This window comes from Phalacrocorax aristotelis, chromosome 9, assembly GCF_949628215.1.
Source record: "Phalacrocorax aristotelis chromosome 9, bGulAri2.1, whole genome shotgun sequence".
Lineage (NCBI taxonomy): Eukaryota > Metazoa > Chordata > Aves > Suliformes > Phalacrocoracidae > Phalacrocorax > Phalacrocorax aristotelis.
The window spans coordinates 20,537,878-20,560,057 of NC_134284.1; the positions used below are offsets into that span (position 1 = coordinate 20,537,878).

Here is a 22,180-nt window from a genome sequence, read left to right on the forward strand (position 1 = left end):
TGACAAAGAAGGCAAGTGCTTTGAAACCAAACAGCCATTCACCAGACTGTGCTCTGCTCTTAACCCCTGAAATGGCTGGCAGTGCCCATGGGCCTGCCGGGACTTGTCCACATGGAAACTTGTATGGAAAGCACTGAGGAGCTGTAACACATTTCTTTGTAGTTGGGTTAGCTGTGCTTGAAGTACCATCGAGAGCCACTTTCTCAACCCCTGCTGAAACACTAATTGCAATAAGGAGGAAACAGAGCAGCAAAATGACTGTAACATGCTTCTGCTCAAGCATCCTGCAGCAGAGGCAACAAGACCAGGCAGCAGCAGGATTTTTTGCTGAACTGAAGGCATAAAATCTAAGTGGACCCCAAGGTGCTGCCCATCTGCTTGGGTGAATGTGGATGAGCCAAAGTACAGTGGAGTGGCCAAGAACCCTGTGGCTGTTAGATGTGAGGACAGTCCTTTCTCTTAGCACCAGGATATGCACATGGTGCACAGGGAAACAGTCAACTCTGAGTGTCCCCTCCACTCAACCCCAGCCTGAGAAGAGTGCAAAAGCCTGTGTTTTGCATCTTCTTTAACGACATTAATTTCATTCTGCACAATACAATTGTATTTTGTGAAAAACATAGTTTAAAAATAGATTTCTCTTACACTCCAGACCCAAGCTTATTAACACTTCATCACTTTCATAATTCATTAGTTTCAATTTCCCAGGAACTGCCACCAGCAGTGATTTTTTTCATCATGGACAGAAAGAGTAAACTCTGTAGGAAACCATAAAATTGAAATTCTGTGAGAAAGCATGAGTTGGATGCACAACAGAAGACTGGCAGAAGTCCAAACCAAGGAAGATTCTGCCCATCCTTGATGAAAGGAAAAAAGATAAACAACTGACAGTTTCATGAAAGAATCACTAGAAAGCACAAGAAAGAAAAAATAGACCTGGGTTGTTCTAGACAGTCTAGAACTATGCAACCAAAAAGGAAGCTAAAGCTTAGACATCAGATGGAAGAGGCAGAGGCAGCATACTATAGAAGAAATAAAAAGTCCTTGACAAGAGAAAACCGATAAACAATGACAGTGTTTTACAAGAACATAGCACTTGAAGGTCATGCACACCATCCAGAAAGTCATCAAGAAGTAATACAACAGCATCAGGAGCAGATACTAGAAACTTTCAAACAGAGCTGTTGCAGAAAGACACTGTAAACACCTAAGGACTTCCACCAAGGTAATCTAAATTCCCCTCTTTCCAGCTAAAGCTCTTTCTCTTAATACCACCACCAGCCTAGTGCATGAAGAAGGGGCAGAAGGAGGTTTGCATGTGCTCAGGGAACTGAAGCAATAACCTGAAGGCATTACATCATGTTCTCACGCATCTCTGTAAAGCACAGCAGATACAACAAGTGCAGTTTATCATGACAAACGCAACAGCCTCAGCACCGGGGTTACAGTAGTCACAGCAGTCCTCTGTTACAATACCCAGGGCTCATTCCCCAGGGGTAGGAAACTGCTAACCCAGCCCACACAACAGCTAGGAACATCAACATCTAGAAGTAGGAAAGTCGGTAACCTCTGCCTTGGAGTGATCTCATCTTCACAGCAAGTAAAGGGCGGAGAGTAGCAGAACAGCAGCAAAGATGGCCAGTGCTGCTTACTGCAAAGGTTGGTGCAGGCAAAGTCATGGCAACTGTGGTATCAAGCCAGAGACTTATATGAAAGAAGGGAAACATCAATGAGAGGTCTGGTTAGGAGTCTGTGGAGTTATAATCTTAAAACTTAAAAAAGAAATAGAAAAGTAGAATCACTCCCATGATGACAAATCTCATAGTTTGCCAGAATCTGGAAAGACAAGAGTATCTCAAGCACACCCAAGCAGGACTTCTGAGGATGGTTGTGTTCTCAGTAGTCCTCTGTTAACTCAACTGCTGCAGAATAAGGAATTCATATCTTTGAATTCGGATGTCTCTGAAGCATTACATAGATATCAAAAACAGTGAATAGTACTAACAGTGCCATTAGACAAGAAGAAGCTGTAGTAATTGGGTCCCGTGGGCCCATGTAAGCAGTAAGAAGATGGAAATTGGGATGGTTTGTCCACGTGACCAGAACACCAGGACTAGCAAACACAATTCTGTGGGGGAAAATCAAAGCGGAAAGAAATGCAGAATGCCCAGGGACAGTATGATGCAAAAATATTGGCATCTGGATGGAGAAATGATGGGGAGATATAAAGAGTACAGGAAACATGAAGACAAATTCCAGTCAGTGCCTAAAGATGACACGCTTCAGAGCATGCTGGTGTAGTAAAAGGAAACATAAGGCAATCATAAATATTTATAGCAGTTCATAGCCTGGCCATGTCCTGTTCACTTACTGAGTTGCACAAAGGACACAAAACAGAGTATGGTCACCAGTGAACCACTAGTTTGTGTTACTAATGCTTCCTTCACCCATAAACAAATTTCAATTAGTTCTGATATCTTTGTTTCAGATTGCTCAAAATTGCCCATTGATCTACACATTTCCCCTTTTATTTCCTGAAGGTGACTTTTTTTCTGTGGGCTTCCGTATATCAGGTAAAATTCAATATGCTGTGGTGATATGTTTGGCTCACAGAACCCAGCCTATTTTTGCTGTTGCTTTTGATCATATTCTTACATCCTGACACTGTTCTGGTGAGATGTCATGATTTTCTTGCTCTTCAGGTGCCCTGGGTGTAGTTTTATAAGCCCAAGAGAGTTGAATTTTGCCTCTGCAGTTTTCAGCAAGATTACAGCAGTCTGGCAGAAAAGCATCTGCTTGTAGCTTCTGCAAAAGTCATGAGTTCCTATAAATGGCAACATCATGATCTGTCCCTGAGCAGCAGTGCTGATGTCAGTGAAGTGTCCCCAGCTACGCACAGCACATCCGCAGCCAGAGAAAAGCACCTCTTCCCGACTGTCTTCTCAGAGCAGGGTGCCTTAAGGGCAGTAATGACACTGGGGGAGAGATATGTTGTACCCAACGGTAAGCAGAGCCCTTTTAGCTGTACAAACTTGCTATTTTCTGCATCTTTCCAAGAATTAGAAACATGCAGCAGGACCCACTTAATGGTCTCTACAAGCAAATGACAGCTGTTCCCAAAAGAGATGTTGCTGTACTGAACCCATCATCTGCCACCCGACAGCAAAGGTGTCAGGAAGAACTGCTTATCATGATGCTTGTTGGTGGTCAGCAGGTGTCTAGATAAAAACAGGTTAAGGAAAAGTGTTACATTTTTTCCCAAGGAAGGCCTTCCCCACAGGAGATTGCAAGGCTTTCCCCATGGGTGCCGTGCTGAGAGTGGGTCCCGGTCTGCACAGGCTGCTTGACACTGTCACTGTTCAGAATACGTTTTGGGCAGAGTATTGGTCCTGATGGTGCTGGTACCTTGAGTAACGATCCATCTAAAGCAGTGGTTCTCTAGTCTTGTTTGTTTGCAGGCCTCCCAAAAATGTCCCATCAGAGCTGTGGGTCTCTCTATGATGAATTCCAGCCTGCTGACAAATACACTTGGTTTTGTTACCTTCTATGACTTCTCAGAGCAGACCAGGGACAGTCCAGTTTCTATATACCACCTGCTGAAAACTCTTGTCCTTAAGCTCCAGTAGCTTTTGTACCTAGACTGCTTTAGCTATATAATTCCTGGTGATTTCTGGTGTTTTATCCTATTTAAGTATATATGGGAGGAGGAGTAGCTGTACGGTGACAGGGCACTTCTGTGTGGATACTCCTGTCACTGAGGAGCTCAAACTAATATTCTTTTGTCTAAAATTCAAGCTCCCAAGCGGCAGAGCTTCCTGGCACAGAAACAATCATTAGTCCCTATCCAAGCGATCTGCTCATGTCCGTAAACATGTATAGGTGCAGCCTGCTCTCCTACGTACACCTGCAACTCGGGTTGCCAAAGTGAACATGTGGGTCTTAACAGAAAAAAGTCCTTAAAATCATCAGCCACACAAAGGGCTTTATTTAATTGCCGGAGATTTGAGTGAATTCAGACTCTTGGGTTTTGGTTAATTCTCTGGAACAACACTGCATTTTGTCTTTATTTTTGTTTCCTGTGTCAGAGCTGTGAAGCAGATGGATTTCAAAGTATAGGAATTTTTCATGGTAGATGTTTAATGAAAATCCCTGACTGAAACATGATTCTTACTAAGGAAAAAGAAAAAACTTGCTGAATATTTGTTTTTCCAGTTGTGGGAGAAAAATGAGGAAAAGGGATTGTTTTCCTCAAAGTATGTTTTAAACTCCACGTTGCAGTCTGGTTATCAGCGTGCACACGAAGGTTGATCTGTTCATGCTGATCCAACGCAAATTGATGTTAGGAATGACTTCTGAGAATTATATGGCATTTGCCTCTTTAAAAAATGCCTACATTGGTGTATTCAGCCCAAAATAGCAACCTGCAGGGCCTGGGCTAGGACAAAGGGAGAAGTAAAAGAAGGAAATGCCTTGTCTGGGGAATGAACTGAGAAGCTGAACAAGAGACAAGCTTAAGCATTTCCTTCCCTTGGGATTCTCTGCTGGCTGGAGAACAAGAGCCAGTGCATGGAGCTGGGGGAGAGGAGTGTCAGGCGGATGTCTCCCTCTTGCAGGTGCCAGAGGCCCTGCTTTGTAGGAGAACTAATAACCAGGCACGCAGGGCAAGGAGCTGGAGACCTTTCACAGGGCCATGAATCAGCTGGCTGATGTCATAGTGAGACCTCTCGCAATGATTTTTCAATGCTCTTGGGAATGTGGAGAGGTCCCAGTTGACTGGAAGCTGGCAAATGTTGTCCCAGTCTTCAAGAAGTGCAACAGGGATGACCCCAGTAACTATAGGCCCATCGGTCTCACTTCTGTGCCTGGTTAAATTATGGAGAAGGTTATTCTGGGACTTATTGAAGAACACCTGAAAGACAACGCAGTCATTGGTCCCAGCCAGCACAGGTTCATGGGGGGAAAGTCCTGCTTAACAGACTCAATTTCCTTCTATGACAAGGTCACCCACCTAGTTGACCAAGGGAAGCCAGTCAGTGTGATCTTTTTGGATTTCAGTAAAGCTTTCAATATTGTCTCTCACAGTATCCTTCTGGACAAAATGTCCAGCATACAGCTCGATAAACAAGTAATGCAGTGGGTGAGCAATTGGCTGATGGGTTGGGCTCAAAGGGTTATACTAAATAGGGTTACATTGGGCTGGCAGCCAGACACTAGCATGGTTCTGCAGGGATCCATTTTGGGGCTGGTACTCTTTAATCTCTTTGTAAATTACTTGGATTCAGGACTGGAAGGAATACTAATTAAGTTTGCTGATGACACAAAACTGGGAGGAGCTGCTGACACTCTTGAGGGCAGAGAGGCCTTGCAGAGAGATCTGGACTGACTAGAGAGCTGGGCGATCACCAACCGTATGAAGATTAACAAGGGCAAGCACCAGATTTTGTACCTGAGGCATGGCAACCCTGGATGTACACACAGACTGGGGAATGAGAGGCTGGAGAGCAGCTCTGCAGAGAGGGACCTGGGGGTTCTGGTTGATGGCAGGCTGGACATGAGCCAACAGCGTGCCCTGGCAGCCAAGAGGGCCAACCGTGCCCTGGGGTGCCTCAAGCCCTGCACTGCAGCCGGTCGAGGGAGGGGATTGTCCCGCTCTGCTCTGCGTGTGGCCTGACCTCGAGTGCTGGGTGCAGGTTTGGACACCACAGTACATTAAGGATATAAAGCTACTGGAGAGTGTCCAGAGCAGGGCCACGAAGCTGGTGAAGGGTTTAGAGGAGAAACCGTATGAGGAAGGGCTAAAGTCACTTTTTTTGTTCAGCCTGGAGAAGAGGAGGCTGAGGTCAGACCTCATTGCGGTCTGCAGCTTCCTCACAAGGGGAGGAGGAGGGGCAGGTGCTGATCTCTTCTCTCTGGTGACCAATGACAGGACGTGAGGGAATGGCAGGAGGATGTGCCAGGGAAGGTTTAGGCTGGGTATTAGGAACAGGTTCTTCACCCAGAGGGTGGTGGAGCACTGGAACAGGCTCCCCAGGGAGGCAGTCACAGCACCAAGACTGATGCTATTCAAGAAGCACTTGGTCAATGCCCTCAGAGATATGGTGTGAATTTTGGGGTTGTTCTGGGCAGGGACAGGAGTTGAACTCGATGATCCTTGTGGGTCCCTTCCAGCTCAGGACATTCTATGATTCTATGAATCATGGCAGACCAAGGAAGCAGCTGAGCTTTGTGTCCACAGCTCTGAACTGTGGCCTAGAAAACAGCGGAGAAAGACGCAGAGTGGCTATGTGGGTTTGAGCTGGTGCTGCTCCCTGAGGATTCCCAGCATGCTCCTGTGGCAGGAATGGTGCAGCGCTGGTGCTCCAGTTCTCCACCACCAGTAAGGGGGTATTTTTGAGAAAACATTGCAGATTTCCTTAAACTTGTCAGTTTCTGTGATGGTGCGTTATGTACATACAGGGCATAGACAATTTGTAAGACTATAAAGCAGAAGCAATGATGGACATCTCTCTTCTGCAGATTCATATCTTTCTGCCTTGGGTTATCAGTCAATGTGAAATTTTCTCCACTAGCCAGTGAATTCTTTCTAGCTTAGGAGTCAAAATCTCTATACTAACATGTAAGATTTGGACTACACAATATCATGTTATAAAGGAGGTCATCTTGAAGAACTCTGCAGTGTGGTATAGATTGTATTTTGCCACTTAAAGGAAAGTGCTGTTGCTGTATAACACAATGGGAAGGAGAAGGTGGGAGATACAAACAGGCTGTGCTCCCACTGCCTGCGTGACCCAGGTCAGAGCCCACACACATAGCAATGAAATAGTAATTTCTATTTTTTTTACTTCAAAGCGCTTTGTCTATCCAGACCAAACTAGATTCCAACATGGAGAGTCACAAGGTCAGCCCCAGGATTCTGCACATCCTCAGACATAGATGGGCTTGTAATGAACCCTTTGGATGTGACCCGGGGTTTTTTTCTTCCCATAGTTTCTATTATTCTATAGTTCTATTATATATTATTCTATAGTTCTATTCTATAGTTTCTATTATATATGTCACAACATTCTGATATCTTGAGCTAATCATTCAGAAAGCCTGGATGAAACATTTCTTCCTTAGTGTTTCCGTGAAGAAATTCATTGTGTTTGGCAGTCTGAAGCCAGCTCTTCATGCTTCTTCATATTAGTCCATGCAAATACTGGACAGTCGCAGAATACACAATGTGTGAGCCAAACCCACCAGGGTTTTTTTACCATACAGCTCAAAGAAAAGGGTTGCTGACTGTCTTTTTTGTTTTTCATCAGTTCTGTACCTGGAAGGATCTGTCCTTGTATTTGAGGATGTCTTCAAACTGGTTGCCTTCTACTGTGTCAGTAGGTGAGTTGGATTAATTGCTCCGGTGGAGGGGTCACTTCTCTCTCCCCTCTGGACTGCCTTTCCCCAGTGTCCAGTCACAGCACAGCCCCATCTGTTTCCTCTGGTTTCCTCTAAACTGCCAGAGTAGGAGGTATTTCAGGTGCTATTATCTACGATGGGGTCAGATCACCTAGTTTCTATCCAGGTGCACCATAACCACAGCTGTCCCTGAAGCTGGAAGCTTTGTCTGAGGAAGTTCCGTAGGGCTGCACCCACAAAGGACCGATGCACAGGACTGGGGCTAGCAGGGCAGGGAGGAAAAAGGTTCCTGGATTAACCATCTTTTAATAAAAGCAGCTTTAAGCATACACCTGGCAGTGACTTAGCAAACCTGTTAGTGGACTGATGCCTGCAGGAGACTCAGAGCACTTAGTCACTTACGGAGAATCTGAAAAGGCGAGTAGTTCTGAAATAATTTCTGTTCTTAGGTCAAAATTTGAAAATAAAATAAAGAACAGACCTTAGTTGTTTGCTCAGCACAGAAATGCCAAACGTAGTGGGCACAGAGGCGGGAAAGACCTGTAAGGTAATTTTCATTACAGCAAGTTTTGATCAGCAGCTGATGCAGGCCTCTGTGTCATTAAACCTGTGGGTCTGCAGTCTCCTCTAATCTGTGTGTGTGTGCTTAGCACACTGCAGCAATACCTCCACAACCTACTTACCCCATTCATGCTACACCAGGCCTGGTTTTGAGTTTGATGTAAACTTTTGACTTCCCCTATATAAACTTAGATGACTCTTAAAGTAGTTATTGCCATTTGAGAGGGGAAAGGAGAGTCAGGATATGCTTACAAGGCAGCCGTGCTAGTGACTTGGTTAGGTCACGTAGTAGGAACAGTCTATCTATGGTATGGTACAGCGTGCTGCAACTTACCCAGCCAGTAATACTTGCACTATTCTGGGGGCTGCTCCTGCAGCCAGCTGAGTTCAACACTGCTGGGCCAGGACTCCTACCCACACACAAGGGACCATGCTCTGTCTCACCCCCATCAGTGAAAAGACATTTAGCCATCTAGATGTGTATAGACCCTATAGAAAGGGCATAAACCCAGCCACATACAAATATTTCTGTCTTACCAAAGGAGCAAAGAAGAGCCCAAATGCAAACAAGAATTGGGCATTTCTAGTCAAATGGCTGGTGGGAGAGAAAATCTGCTCGCTTCTGCTTTCCTGCAGGAAGGATCATGGCTTAAGAAAGAGTCCCAGAAAGAAAGAAAAGCTTTTCTTTTAGTTCCTGTTATAGATGTTACTTCTGGATGTCAAATACACATTCAGATTGTTCATGTGATTTCTCAGGTTGTTGTCAAAAGACAAGGTAAATAGGGAAAAATTTTCTGAGAGAAGTAGGTAATAAAAAGGCTGCTTAGGCACTGACCTACCATTTTCTGGCAGCTTGTAGGAGCCCTCTGTGATGGTGAGTGGGGAGGCCTGTTCTCAGGGCTGTAGTAAATAGTTATCTATAAATAGCTGGAAACAGCTTGTCAGGGCTGACAGGCTCTTCTCAAAAGAAAGTTTGGCCTGGATAGATTACCTTAGATCACAGAAATAGCACCTGTAGGTAACAAGTGAATTGGTGTCTTCTCTGCAAGCTGCTGCCCCATGAATAAAACCATACTTTTTTTCTATTAGGGCAATGCCTTCTTGTTTCCTGACTTTTAGATGCATTTTTCTATCGAAAAAAAAGTAAAAAGGAATAGAAGGGAACTACTCATGTATATAACAATAACAAACAAAGAAAGCAGAAGGTCCATGGACCCTCTTCCTCTTTTAAACCTGATATCTGCATGAAAAATAAATAATCCTGGGACCACATAGGTTTATGTCAAACAGTGTGACGAGTGCTTAGTGGTGCACAAAGAACCCATGGAGTACACAGTACATCAGTAAGATATGTGTCTGTTAATAAGCGCAAAAATATGCATTCATATGTCAACAGATTGGTCCTCCCCAGCTCTGCAGTCACATGCCATTTTTGGGGTGTGCATTTGTGTAGTAGAGACCACCTACTCACAAGGGCAGCTTTTTCTAAAATATTTTCCTGCCTCTTGCAGAACATTTTGTTAAATATTTTTATGTGTAAAAAGACCCTGCACCATTCCTTGCTACCTTTTAGGGACTATTATTACTGGCTTTTCTAGTCCTTGTTAGAATGGGAATTGAGGTAGGAACAGGTTTAGCAAATTGTCATTGGGCAAGAGGCAAACCTGAACAGTTCACCACCAGCACAAGAGCTCCGTTAAATTATTTGAGACTGTGTTTCAGTGAAACCCGACTAACATCCTCTGAGAAAGTGCATCTTTCTTTTAGTAAAAATACAGCATCTTTCAAGAAACCAAGCAATCAGAAGACTGAGAGCAGAGAATAGAGGGATATATGTGTTTCTCAGTATCATGCAGCACTTCATCGTTGTCGGTCGCTTCACCCAGGGGCTTCCCTTCCCCAGGAGGGGTCTTCCTTCCCTAATCCCACTGTGCCTTGCTGTGTCCCTGTGCCCTACACTTACACTGATTGTTAAAAGAGGAAGCAGGGTGGGGAGACAGGGGTAAACAGAAAGAAAAAGGACTCCAAATCCCCTCCACACCAGAAAAAATGGCTTTTCTAATTACAGTAATTACCGTTTGCAACACCTCACTTTTCATGGGAAGGTATTTCAACCTTTGTGGCCTCCCCTGAGGTGAGAGGTGTTCCTGCTGTTTTCGGAGGAGGAAGCCAAGGTGCAGTGATTAAGCCAGCAGCATGGCATGAAGCATCACCATAGGAGCTGGTGATCTCTTGTGAAATCAGAGCAACCCAGGCCAGCACAATGTCCATGATGCTCTACTGGCCATGAGATCTTCCTTTGACAACATCCAGGACATTGCAGAACAGAGCTGAAATTGTGAACAAATCCAGTCACTAAAACCAACAATAAAATCCGGATTTCCTAACAATTGTGGGGTTTATTCTTTTGTTGGTTTTTCACTGTGTTTCTTTTTACAGAGATGTGCTGCCCTTCACCCTGAAGCTGCCTCAAGCTATATTAGAAGCCAGTAGTTTTCAGGACCTTGAAATTATCTCTAGTCTGGGGATAGGTAAGTCCCTCAAAGCAGCTTGTGAGAACCATGATGCCTCACACAGACATAGTGCAACTGGTGGATAGATGAACTATTGTCTTCAGAGTAGCTGAGGAGGCCTGAACGCAAGAGAGAAGATATTTACGATCTTTAGGCTTATAGAAGCACACTGGAAAAAAGGCCACTCACCCCTTTGGATGTAAACCTCCTCTTGGACTTCTGTGCAGGGCATGGGACCTGCAGTCTCACTGTATAAGCTGGGGCTTTCAACAACTGAAGCATAGCACAGCCTCTCAGGATAGCTTACACACATTGGAAATAGTTGGCATCTGAGGTATATGAAAAAAGGAAAACACCTTTGCAATTTCCCTTTCTGATGTGTGGGGGCAATGCTGATAGAAGTGAGATATTCTTTAATTTTGAGATTTCTGCTTCCTCTTGTGGGATTTCTAGTTGGCAGAGAAATGTGTAGTGGCCCAGTATGTTCTCTCGCCTCACATTAATCAGATACAAAAAGGAATGTTATTTTTAGTGACAGCACCAAATGAGCAAATTTTAGATCAGACAGAGTTGGGAAATGGAGTTCTGTTAACTAAAGGAGGTCTCCTTCCTATTCCTTCCCATTTAACACACTCCACTCAAGACAGCTATTACAGTTAGACACTCTCATGCTACTTTGCTTTTCAGTTTTTCCCTCAGCTGTTGAAAACTGAAAAGTTAGCTTACTTAGAGATACTCACTAGAGCACCGTGGAGCTTTGGGGATCTATTTTTGCATCTTCTGCATTATACCTCCCAGAAGGCATGGGTAAACCCCACTGGTTTCAGTTCAGGCAGCTCTGTTGAGTTTGACCATCACATTTGCCTCTAACACTTTCGGCATCCTCTATTTTGAATATGTTCCAATTTGTCAAAGCATCTTTGAGTATGGGTGTCCACCCAGCACTTAGTGCTTAAAGAAATCTTCCTTGCAACTTGAGATAGCAAGCTGTAAATATATTGTTAATTTTAATATAACAAGTGCAAACATTTGGATTAAAATGTAAGAAGTGTATCGTGATTCTCCAATCTTCCATCTAATTTGAGCCAGCAGAGGAGACCCTGACTCAGGCAACAGTCTCCAGCAACTTCTGAAAGAAAGGATTAACTAAAGCACAAGCACCAAAGCAATGTTGGTTGTAGTCTTCTTCCTTCTCTCCTGTACACTGGTGGACATAAAAGTGGTGATGCTTGGAGGTTTGCTTGCCATAGTACATTGCATTCCAGGAAAAATTTTGACAACTGAAGAAAACCTGCTGTTGTGTAAAGATTTCCTGGGAAAAGATGCCAGCTTCTTGGAGTGCCATGCTGTTTCAGTAAAGTCAAACAGGCTGAAGTAATGAGTGATGCTCTTTACTGCTTCCTGGAACAAAAATTTAATGGGTGCAAATGGGTACACAAACAATAAGTGTTGCCTAAGTGGCAGTCACAAAGGAAAGCTAGCATTGTTTGAAATTCTCATATGTTGCTTTCTGTTTATTTCAGTGATATGTTTTTTGAGCTCGATTGTTCCACAAAGGATCTGGCTGTTATGTATATTGTCAAAGAGGATGTACTGCAGGCCCTCTAGTCCTGACCTCGCTGGTGCAGAAGGCATTTTAGCAGGTCAAGTAGCATGACTGCACTGCACAAATTGCACATACCATCACAGACATGACAAAGTCTCAAAGAACTGCTTAATTATCCCCCCTGTAGTGTAAGCTAAGGGAAAAGCCAGGACAGCAATGGCACAATCAAACTACTTTTTCTGCCGTATGAGACAGTGTGGCTGGGCTAGGAAACACCCTCTCTGAAGCAGCAGTGTAACCCTTGGTAAGACTACCTCATCTGGTCCTTCAGTCTGAGTGGAGCATTGCATTTTCGTCACAGTGTCTTACGCTGACCACTGCTGAGAAAAATAACCAACTTCCCTTTTGTAGATTGGTTTACTCACCATTTCCTCAGCCCATGAGACTCCACCACATTATATTCTGACTTAAACAAGCAACGTCCAGTCTTGCATTTGCTGATACCCAGTAGAGTTGGAGTGTTTAAAGGAAATCATACCCCAGACAGTCTCAGATGTGAGGGGGTTGGCAGTGATGCTATTAGGTGCGGTTGCATCTGCATGTCTACTCCCAAATTCTGTCAAGAGTGCTGCTGTTCCTGGCTATACTTTAATTTTAAGCTGTTTTGTTCTCCTCCCTCTTATGATAGGAAATCAGAGAATAAAGCTGTTCTAACCTCAGCCTCCCTGAGAAAACTTGGTGTCATGCTTATGAAGTCAAATTAGCCATGGACACTAGCCTAGGTGGTGAGAGGCTAAATCGACTGTTTTATCCTAATGGGAACGGACAGTCTTTTAATTCACCTGTGCATAGCTTACTCTGTGCCTATGTTATAGAAAGGCTTGGTTAGAGGGAGTGCAGGGGCAGCGAGGCGTCATCCTGGCTGCCCTGCCCTGCCTGCAGCACTTGCACCTGCTGGAGGGAAGGGACAGTCCCTGTCTCTCGGGCAGCTGGGTGTGCCCCAGGGGACCACATTTCTGGCAGAGGGAGGCAAGGCCAGCAGCGGGTTCAGGGCACTGAGGGGGAACAGGACAGCCCTGCAGAGGGCAGATCACAGTGGCAGCAGAAAGAAGGTGGTTTTGCCAGCAACGGCATGGAGCTGGCTGCAAGCAGGAAGCCATCAAAAGTCACAGCTACACTGGGGAGAAAAATGGGAAGAAGTGGCCTGTCTTTGGGGATGCAGTGGGCAAGGGAGAGATTTTATCTGAATGTGTTTCACCCCTGAGTTCTGCACTGGCTTTAGCTGAAGAGTTTGTTTGCTCTGTTTTGAGTTCTGCTATGACCTTCCTAACTAGAAGTCCCTTTGAGTCTTTCTGGGGTGCTGGTTTTTAGGAAGAGGCACAGGCAGACCGTGCCCAGGGATCTGGGCAGCTCAGCCCTGCGTCTCCTTCCCTGTGATGCGGTGGGGCTACGCTGGTGCAGCCGGCAGGAGAACGGGGCCCTGGCAAGGCACAGCTGAAAGCACCGTCCTGAGAGCTGTACTGCATTCTCAGTACTAAGGGCCATCCCACATGTGTGCAGCATCATCCATCCACTCTTGTGCCCAGCATGTGATGGTTTTGCAGTGAGACAGGCTTGACACCAAGCATGGGGCAGGGTTTGGGTGCTGTGTGGCAGCGTTGTTCACATCCCCTGTAAGTCCACCCAAAAGAGTGTGCTGTCTGTGTCAGCTCTGTGTCCAGGACCCAAGCATGCTGAAATAGTTATTTACTTTATTTACATAGCAGTTATGTATCTGCATCCTTGTGTTTTCAGAACTTCCCATCTTCCCCTTGTCCCTAAATCTGTGGGCATCTATACAGTCCTCACCCAGTGAATACCCTCAGAGGTTTATACCCTTTACCTTGGTCTGAACACATGGGTTTTGCAGGATCCTGTTTCCTGATGCTTTCAGTAGTGGACCCTGGACTTTAAGCAAGCTGGTTTGAAAACTCAGCTCTGGGGGAAGGGAAAAATGTTAAATGTGATCCTGAATCTATTCAAAAGATATACAAATCTTGGTCACTTTTAAAAAAGCAGTTATTCAAAGGCAAATTTTAATAAGAGGTTTGTGACATAGAGAAATTACTACTTGCATCTGAAGAACCATCTTCCTTTTCCAGTCACAGTCGATGGCACTGAAGTAGTTAACTACTCTTTAGTCCTTCAGTATACAACCTTCCTGTGTACACAGTCTTTTGCACCATCTTTCCTCTCTTACACCTGCAGGCAGGCAGTCTGAAAGCAAGGTGCAAAACAGAGTGGGCATGGCTATGGATAATCATCATCCAGAGCTATAGATGTTAATGGTAATTTTAATCTATGGAAGGTATTTAAAATCATATGTTTCCAGGCTGGTTGTACTGCAGAGCAGGGCCTCTGTAGAACAGACACTGCCACATGAGCTTGCTGCATAGTAGAATCATCTTCATCTGATGTCTCTTGTGCTCCCAGTGCATGTTGGGTCCAGGCTGTATATATGTCAGCTGTGCACCTTCCCACGGTCAGCAAGAGGGAGACAGAACTCACCTGGGGTCTTCACATCCTCACCTCAGGTATCCAGTTATTTGCATTTGGAGGGTAGCAATCACTGAACAAGCCGTAGACCCCTTTTTTTCACAGTCACTCATATTTCTTACTTGTACCTTCCTGCTCACACTGCATAGGCTGCACAGCATTAAGTTTTCACTAGATAAGTGTCCTAAAACTGGCAGGAAAGAGGATTCTGCTGAAACTTCTGAGCTTGTCTCCTCTGGTTTCAAGAATCTCACACACATGAAACAGGCAATCCTTCTTCACGCTGTTTTGTGCAGAGGTGTGAAAACTTGTGTACCATTCTTTTAACAAAAAGTAGGACTTCTACATACCATTAGCAGCTAAAATTATCTCAAAGCATTATTTAATTTCTCTTTCTTTCTTTCTCTTTCTTTCTTTCTTTCTTTCTTTCTTTCTTTCTTTCTTTCTTTCTTTCTTTCTTTCTTTCTTTCTTTCTTTCTTTCTTTCTTTCTTTCTTTCTTTTCTTTTCTTTCTTTCTTTCTTTTCTTTCTTTCTTTTTCTTTCTTTCAACAGATTTCTGGGATTCCTCCTTAAACCACAGAAGAGGAGAGGAGTTGTCCCACCCTGCAAAAGATTCTGCTTTCAGCACTGCCCCAGCAGACAGTTTAAGATCTACCCAGTATTTTGCAAGTAGCACAAACCACTGCTCATGTGAAATTGAGCTGTCAATAGGAAATGACAGGCTGTGGTTCGTGAATCCTATTTTTATAGAAGAGTGCAGTAATCCTTTTCCTCCAGAGGTACCTCCTCCTAAAAGCCATGCTGTGAGCGCTGATCTCCCCTCCGCCACCACACTCACTGAAAGGAAGTCTCCCCGCCGACCACCTCCACCTCCACCTTCTCTCACTCACGTTGAGAAATCTCTGAAGCTCCTGCACCATCCCATGACTGCCTGTGAAGAAAACGACCTGCTTCTTCAGCCACTAGGAAAGAGCATCAAGGAAATGAAAATTGAGGGCGGTAACAATACAGAAGAAGGGAAGCAGAGCTGCCCAGTCAACAAGCCCTTGGCAGCAAGCCCCAAGAAGGGCACCCAGCCTTCTGTCCCCTCTTGGAGCTGGCCGTGCAAGAAGACCTCAGAGGAGACCTGTGTGGGTAAGCCTGGAAGTTGTGAAACACTGAAAGGGGAACGGACAGAAGGAAAACAAGACACAAGTTCAGAGAGCAGAGATAAAAGGTTGCTCTGCAAAAAGGCTGTAGAAATGCCTGGGGAGGTTCCAGAAAGGGCTGTATCACAGTTTCAGGAGACAAAGCCTGAACCTGCAGAGAAGAAGGAAGACATGCCCGAGATACAAAGCAATGCCACTGAGAAAGGAAAGTCACCTCCTATCCCACCACCAAGAAGGAAGAGGCTTTCCAATGCACCAAGAATCCACAGCTCGTGCCAGTCAAAGCAAAGAACAGTGGCAGAGGCGGCCACTGCCACGGCACAGGCTTTGTGCAAGGGCAGCTCAGCTACAGTGGAAGGTGGTGGCACTTGCACACACACCAAGACTGAACAGAGACATGACCGCAAATCCATCAGCTCTGAACTGAAAGGTTCACACTCCTCCCTGGAGGGCCCGGGAGGCAGTGCCATGGCTCAGACATCAGCATCAGAGCCAGACTCCTACTCCACCAGCAGCACAGAGGATGACCTGGAGGTGCCAAGTAGTTCATCCGGTAAAAAAACACACTCCATGATCTTGGGCAAGGCCAAGAACAGGCTGTCCTTTGTAAGCCTGTCCAATGTCTTCACAGTCTTTTTGTCTAGTGACAGGAAGCTGCAGAAGAAGATAGTGGAGCTGGCACAGGACAAGGATTCATACTTTGGCAACCTGGTGCGGGACTACAGAGTGTATAGTCTAGAGATGATGGCAAAGCAAAGCTCCAGCACAGAGATGCTCCAAGAAATCCGAATGATGATGACACAGCTGAAGAGTTACTTAGTTCAGAGCACTGAGTTGAAATCTCTGATAGACCCATCCTCCTACACCGAGGAACAGTTAGGTAGGTGACTGTGCTTTACTTATCCTCAGGCAGAATTTGGGAAAGTAAGGAGGAAGACTGGATTATGCAGACACAGGTTCTGCTTTACAGAATTATAAACCATCTCCTAAAAGCTGAGGGGTGTGAACTGAAGTGTGCTCTGTGGTTGCCAGCACTTGCAGGAGAAGTTCTGAAAACTGGGAGTCCAATGAGGGGGAAAATCCCATTATGAATGCTTTAAAGGGAATAGTTTAAGCAGAAGAGATGTGTGTTTTTGTGTGTGAGATGTATATGTATGTATATATGCATATACATATACACACATACAAATTTGTGTGTGTGTATACATATGGATGTATACATAGGCACACACACACAGAACTGTGTTCACTGGAAACACAAAAGGCCAACATCCCCCTGCACAGCTGTGTTCCCCATGGCCTTCCATGTCCACTGCCCAACACTCTGCAGTGAGGATGGAGAACTCCCTGCATGTGGCAGCCAGATTAAGGGTCAGTCACTGTGTCAGACAAGACTAGGATTATTTTGAGTGGCAGACTAGAGGAATCACTTGGTCCCACTCTGTGCTCCTCAGATCTCAGAGGCGCAGAAGTGCTGCCTGCTGCAAGACCACTGCTGGCTCCAAAATGCAGCATTCACCTCTATTTGGCACATAGTTTGCCTTTGGGGAGGAAAATAATATTTTTGGCAGATTAGAGTATTTTGTTGCTTCTCATTCAATATTCTGTGAGGGAGTAATGTGCTACTTCCCTCCTTGCTAAGAAATGGACTGGCCTGTTTAATGTACATTCATGAGGGAATATACAAAGAGCTGTAGCATTTTTTATCCCAGTCAAAGCCATATGGCCAGAAAAAGCGTGCATGCATGCATTCACATGCTCTTGTGACTTAAAACTCTTTCTTGAGGACCTGAGAACAAATGCACAGCTATTTATGAGACACCCCAAGTTGGCTTAAAGCAATCTGGGAGCTTGAAGACCCCTGACACAGAACATAGCCAACTACAGAAATAATCAGGGATTCCAGGGGATCTTGCAGCTCCAGTGTTAGGTGGGCCCCAGCTAAGTGGTGAGCCAGGACCCAGAGGCACTCAGCTGTCAGTCTCAGCAGGACCTGATGACTTATTTCCCAGCCAGCAAAGGCATCACATGATCCTGCAGTTTCCTTCACAGAACAGACCTGCTGCCAGCCCCTTGCCATGGCTAGGAGAGGGGAGCTACAATTTCACTTCTCATGCACGTCATGTAACACCTGCAATTTTTGTCCCAATAAGCCCTTTCTTCAAAGTGGAGGGTGTGTCAGCACAGAGAAGTCTGTCTTGAATCTTGATTAGGGAAGGTGGAGAGGAAGCAGAAAGTGTCCTTGTTCTGTTTGGTAGAGCTGGGTGTGTGCAAGGATCCCCCCACCTTCACACAGACACACCTGGTTAGATCTAGTCCTGTTCACTGGCAGTTGCTTAACAGGATGATATGGCCCAGTCAGTATAGGGAAGACTGCCTTCTCCTGGGGAGGACAGGAAATCCCACGATGGAAGATTTACCATTTGAATTTGTCCTGCTTTAGGCTGACTGATTCTCTTGATTCTTTAAAGTAGTTGCATTTTGTATACACAAATGTTACTGCCCTTTGTTTCATTCTGCACTGACTGAGTGGATGAACTTTTTTGCCAGTGACTTTTTGCCTCAGTGCAGGGGTGACAAGAGGATCCCTTGCAGTCCCTCTAGCTCTGCCTCTGGTTTCTAGGAGTCAGACAACAGACTCTCTCACAGTCTCTCATGCTTCCTTTTGTCTCTGCCTGCATATTAAGCTAGCGCTCAATCCACACAATTTCCTCATCCACAGGTGGTGTAAGAGGTTACTGAAGTATCAGTAAGTTAGAGTCACTTGAGTAGGAAGGGTGAGAAACTTCTGACCAGATGCTGGTGTCTGCCACTGAGCTGGTGGCTACAGCCCCTTTTCAGTCACTGCGGAGAAAGGGGCACTTTGAGGGTGCAACTGATTTCATCCCAAAGTGAGTATCTCAAACAGGTGAGAGGAAGATGTCAGAATGAATATGAGATGAATCCCACTTGGGCATCTGTAAGGGCAGGGCTGTGAAAAGAAGCACAGTTAGGTGAGGATCCTTGTCTCTTCCCAAAGCTGGCTTTCCTGCTGCCTGACAGCACCGCACTGGTCAGCCAGGATTCAAAGAGCAGGGGCTGCTGTAGCAGGAACTCTTCTATGGCTCCAGTGGCAGAGGCTGCCCACTGATGTTCTTCTCAAGCCTATCCAGAACTTCTGGAGGGTGTTGGTAATGAAATGTTTACTTTCTGGGATGTAATTCCTGTTCCCTACTCACAGCTATGCAGTAGTGCATGAATAACCGATCACATGCTTTCTTAGGAGTCTTACTTGCACCTGTACTACTGTGTTGATTATTTATCATGGACTTTTGTGTTCTCTCTTCTCTATGTAGAAGTGATTGCTGAGACGGCTTTGTACAAATGCGTCCTGAAACCTTTAAAAGAAGCCATTGATACTTACTTAAAAGAAATCCACAACAAAGATGGATCTTTACAGCAGCTAAAAGAGAACCAACTTGTGATACAAAACATGACTACCACTGACCTAGGCGTCACGACCAGTGTGCCTGAAACTGTTGTGCTGGAAAAGATCCTTCACAAGTTCACAACCATGAACAAGGCCTACTCCCCAGAAAAGAAGATTGCCATCTTGCTGAAGTCCTGCAAGCTCATCTATGACTCCATGGCTCAGGGAAACCCAGGTACAGCACTCCTACTGAAATGGTATCTCTCACTGGTCCTTCTCCATGTATCAAAGGAACGGGGTTTATGATACAGTTGATGTGATAATATTCAGATTGGAGGTAACAGTAATTGTTGGTGTGTTTGGTATCAGCTGTACACAGGCTGTGTTCAGAATGGGCTGGTTAGTGACGGTGAAGTCCTTTGCGCTAATATCAGGTATAAGATGCTACCTGGTTAACTTTAAGCTGCATAACTCCAGAAAAACAGATGTCTATACGGGTGTGTTTTATGGGTAATGTCCTTTTTGCACAGGTTTTCACACAGCTCTCCATAAGTCCTCAGAAGTCTGTCCCAACTTGTAGCAGCTCAATGATAAATTCTAGGAATGGGTCTTTGGGAAAAGTCTCTTGACTTGGCCTTTACAAAGTTTTGCCTAAATTGAGGAGGAGATGCAGAATGCTAATACTGTTTGCTACTAATTCCTGATGCTCCAGTAAATTCCAAAAGCCACTACTGCGCTTCTTCATTGTGAGGAATTATGTGCTCTGAGTGTAAATATAACTTGAGCCTCAGGCCAACCACTAAATGAACACATTAAGCCTTTGGGCTGCAGAAAAGATGCATTTTTGCAGATAGACCAGGAAGCCCCTTCCTCCAGGAATCTGCCTTGCCAATAAGAGCTTTCTTCGTAAACTGGTAAGCTGATGACCAGCCACACATAAATTTGGAGAGAAGCCAGATATTAATTTGCAACAACCTGCAGTTGTTCAAGAACTCAAAATCTCCAAAGATGCTTTTAGCGGTCCTGCTTTATTTTGTACTGACAACATCCCTGGAGCACTTATATAGGAATTGTGTCCCTTCTGTGTCACCTCAGGATCATCCCTTGGACAGTATGCAGCAAGGTTCAATGACCAGACACATTAACAGCAGGGCAAAAAGCCACCCCAGGGCTGAGCCTAAGCTGCAGGGTGGATACGACCTCTGACTGTCTTCAAGTATTATGAGAAGATTTGGACATATGTAGAGGAATTTGCTGTAACTTTGTTAAAACAGCTGTGTTAAGTTTGAGAGTAAATTTGGTGTAGATCAAAGACTCGTATGCCCCATTAAAACCCACATAGGAAACACAGTCTCCTTCCAATGCTGGTGGTAAGTTACGTATCTGTCACAGGGCTGGAATTTCTCTGTTGCAGGAAACGCCGTTGTGTCATTTTCTGTAACAGAAACTAGGGGTCAGGGAAATAATTCAAAAACCCCTACATGTTTTGAAAGATTGGCATTCATGAAATCAGAGGATTTCATTGTGGTTTGCTATGTTAACCAAAGTGCTTCATTTCGGCCAGCTCAGCTGTTTTCTCATGTTAAGTACTACTGCAACCAGGGTGTAGATCAGAAGTTGACTTCAGCCCTGTGCATCCAGTTCCCTCTCCAGTATATATGCTCAGTGATGCATATCAGGGCCTGGTCAGAAGAAAACTGGCCTGGCATTAAGGAAATGTACCCCAATGAATTCAGACCAGAAAAAGAGATTAAGGGGAGGAGAATGCTGTAGTCTAACTCCTAGAAGACAGTGGACTCAGAGAGAAATTGAGTGAAATGTCCTGTATACCCACTTAGAAGTGAAACGTGTGAAACCTTTTCAACAGAATGAACTGACCCCTGATAACTTCGATTTTCCACCTGGCAAAGACAAGCATTCCACAAACTGAAATATTTTTCTGACAGGGAATTCCCAGCTGTTGGTGTGCAGAAGAGCATGCTGCAGGCTACTCAAACCAGATTTCAGCTGGTAGGAGTTCTCCTTCTACTCTCTGCCCATCTTGAGAGTAGCAGCCCAGGGCCCCTTTTGCTTTCAGCCAGCCCTGAGGCAATGCTGAGAGCACAGGAAGAGTAGAGGTCATGCTTGGCTTCCTGTGCAATAGTCTGTTCTTCTTTTAGCTCCTTTTACTCACTGCTGAATTTGAAAGTTTCCTCCTCTTCCAAGATCAGAGCAGGTAGAACTCAAAACTAGTCATTCCCTCTGCCTCAGGACCAAAATCAGTCTACCTCTGTCAGAAAAATTCTGTTCAGTAACATGATAGCTACCTTTGTTGTCTGGTTTCATTTGCAATTTGTTAGCTCAGGCCAGGTCTTTATTCACTTTAGGCTGACTGTTGGATGAACTGACCTGAGAATATGGTTTCATATCTCAAAGCAAAGTGCAAATACCAAATCAAGCACCCTTTTTGTTCAGACCCATATGAAAACACAAGTTTTTTAATATTTTGAGACCCATGTACGGCAGTCCAGGTTTGGCCAGGGTGTCCCAAGAGGTACCAAGTTTTCTTTAAAACTAGGGATAGGCTTACTAGGGAACATCTGTGCCTGTCGTAGTGCCCATCTTTGCACTGCTGAAAGAGTCATGAAACTTTGAAGTCAGCCTTTTTAATAAAGAAGGATTTCTTTGGTTTGATTGCACTTTGTACTACATAACAAAATCTGCCTGAAAAATTGGCTGTGGTTTAACTCCCTGGTACTTAGAACTGAGCGGGTTGGATTCTTAGTTGGTTTAAACCGACATTTCTCCCTGAAGTTGAAGGCAATCAGCTAGTGGATCTGATTCATCACAAGGAATCAGGAAGGCAAGTTCATGGTCCCTGTCAATACACCTTTCTCCCAGCAGACCTCTGAGTACAACTATAGGATATAGATCTATGTTGAAGTAGGACTCATCCCAAGTTACATCTAGCTGTAGGTGGCCACAGATGGTTATCATGTCTAACTTCTCTTTATAGGCAATGGGTACTTAGTCCATGCAGTTCAGTTGATTCATCTGGCTTGATGTAGGTGTGTGCTTTAGGGTGAGATGACTC

The 22,180-nt window shown here is 44.9% G+C and overlaps 1 protein-coding gene across 1 annotated transcript in view; it reads left to right on the plus strand.

Moving 5' to 3' along the window:
• The window catches only part of RIN3 (Ras and Rab interactor 3), a 71,560-nt gene that overhangs the window by 36,647 nt on the left and 12,733 nt on the right, over positions 1 to 22,180 (plus strand). The window contains exons 4-7 of the mRNA XM_075103746.1: positions 7,305 to 7,377; positions 10,396 to 10,487; positions 15,103 to 16,578; positions 19,034 to 19,342. Of these exons, the coding sequence (XP_074959847.1) occupies positions 7,305 to 7,377; positions 10,396 to 10,487; positions 15,103 to 16,578; positions 19,034 to 19,342 (1,950 nt within the window). The remainder of the gene's footprint in view (positions 1 to 7,304; positions 7,378 to 10,395; positions 10,488 to 15,102; positions 16,579 to 19,033; positions 19,343 to 22,180) is intronic.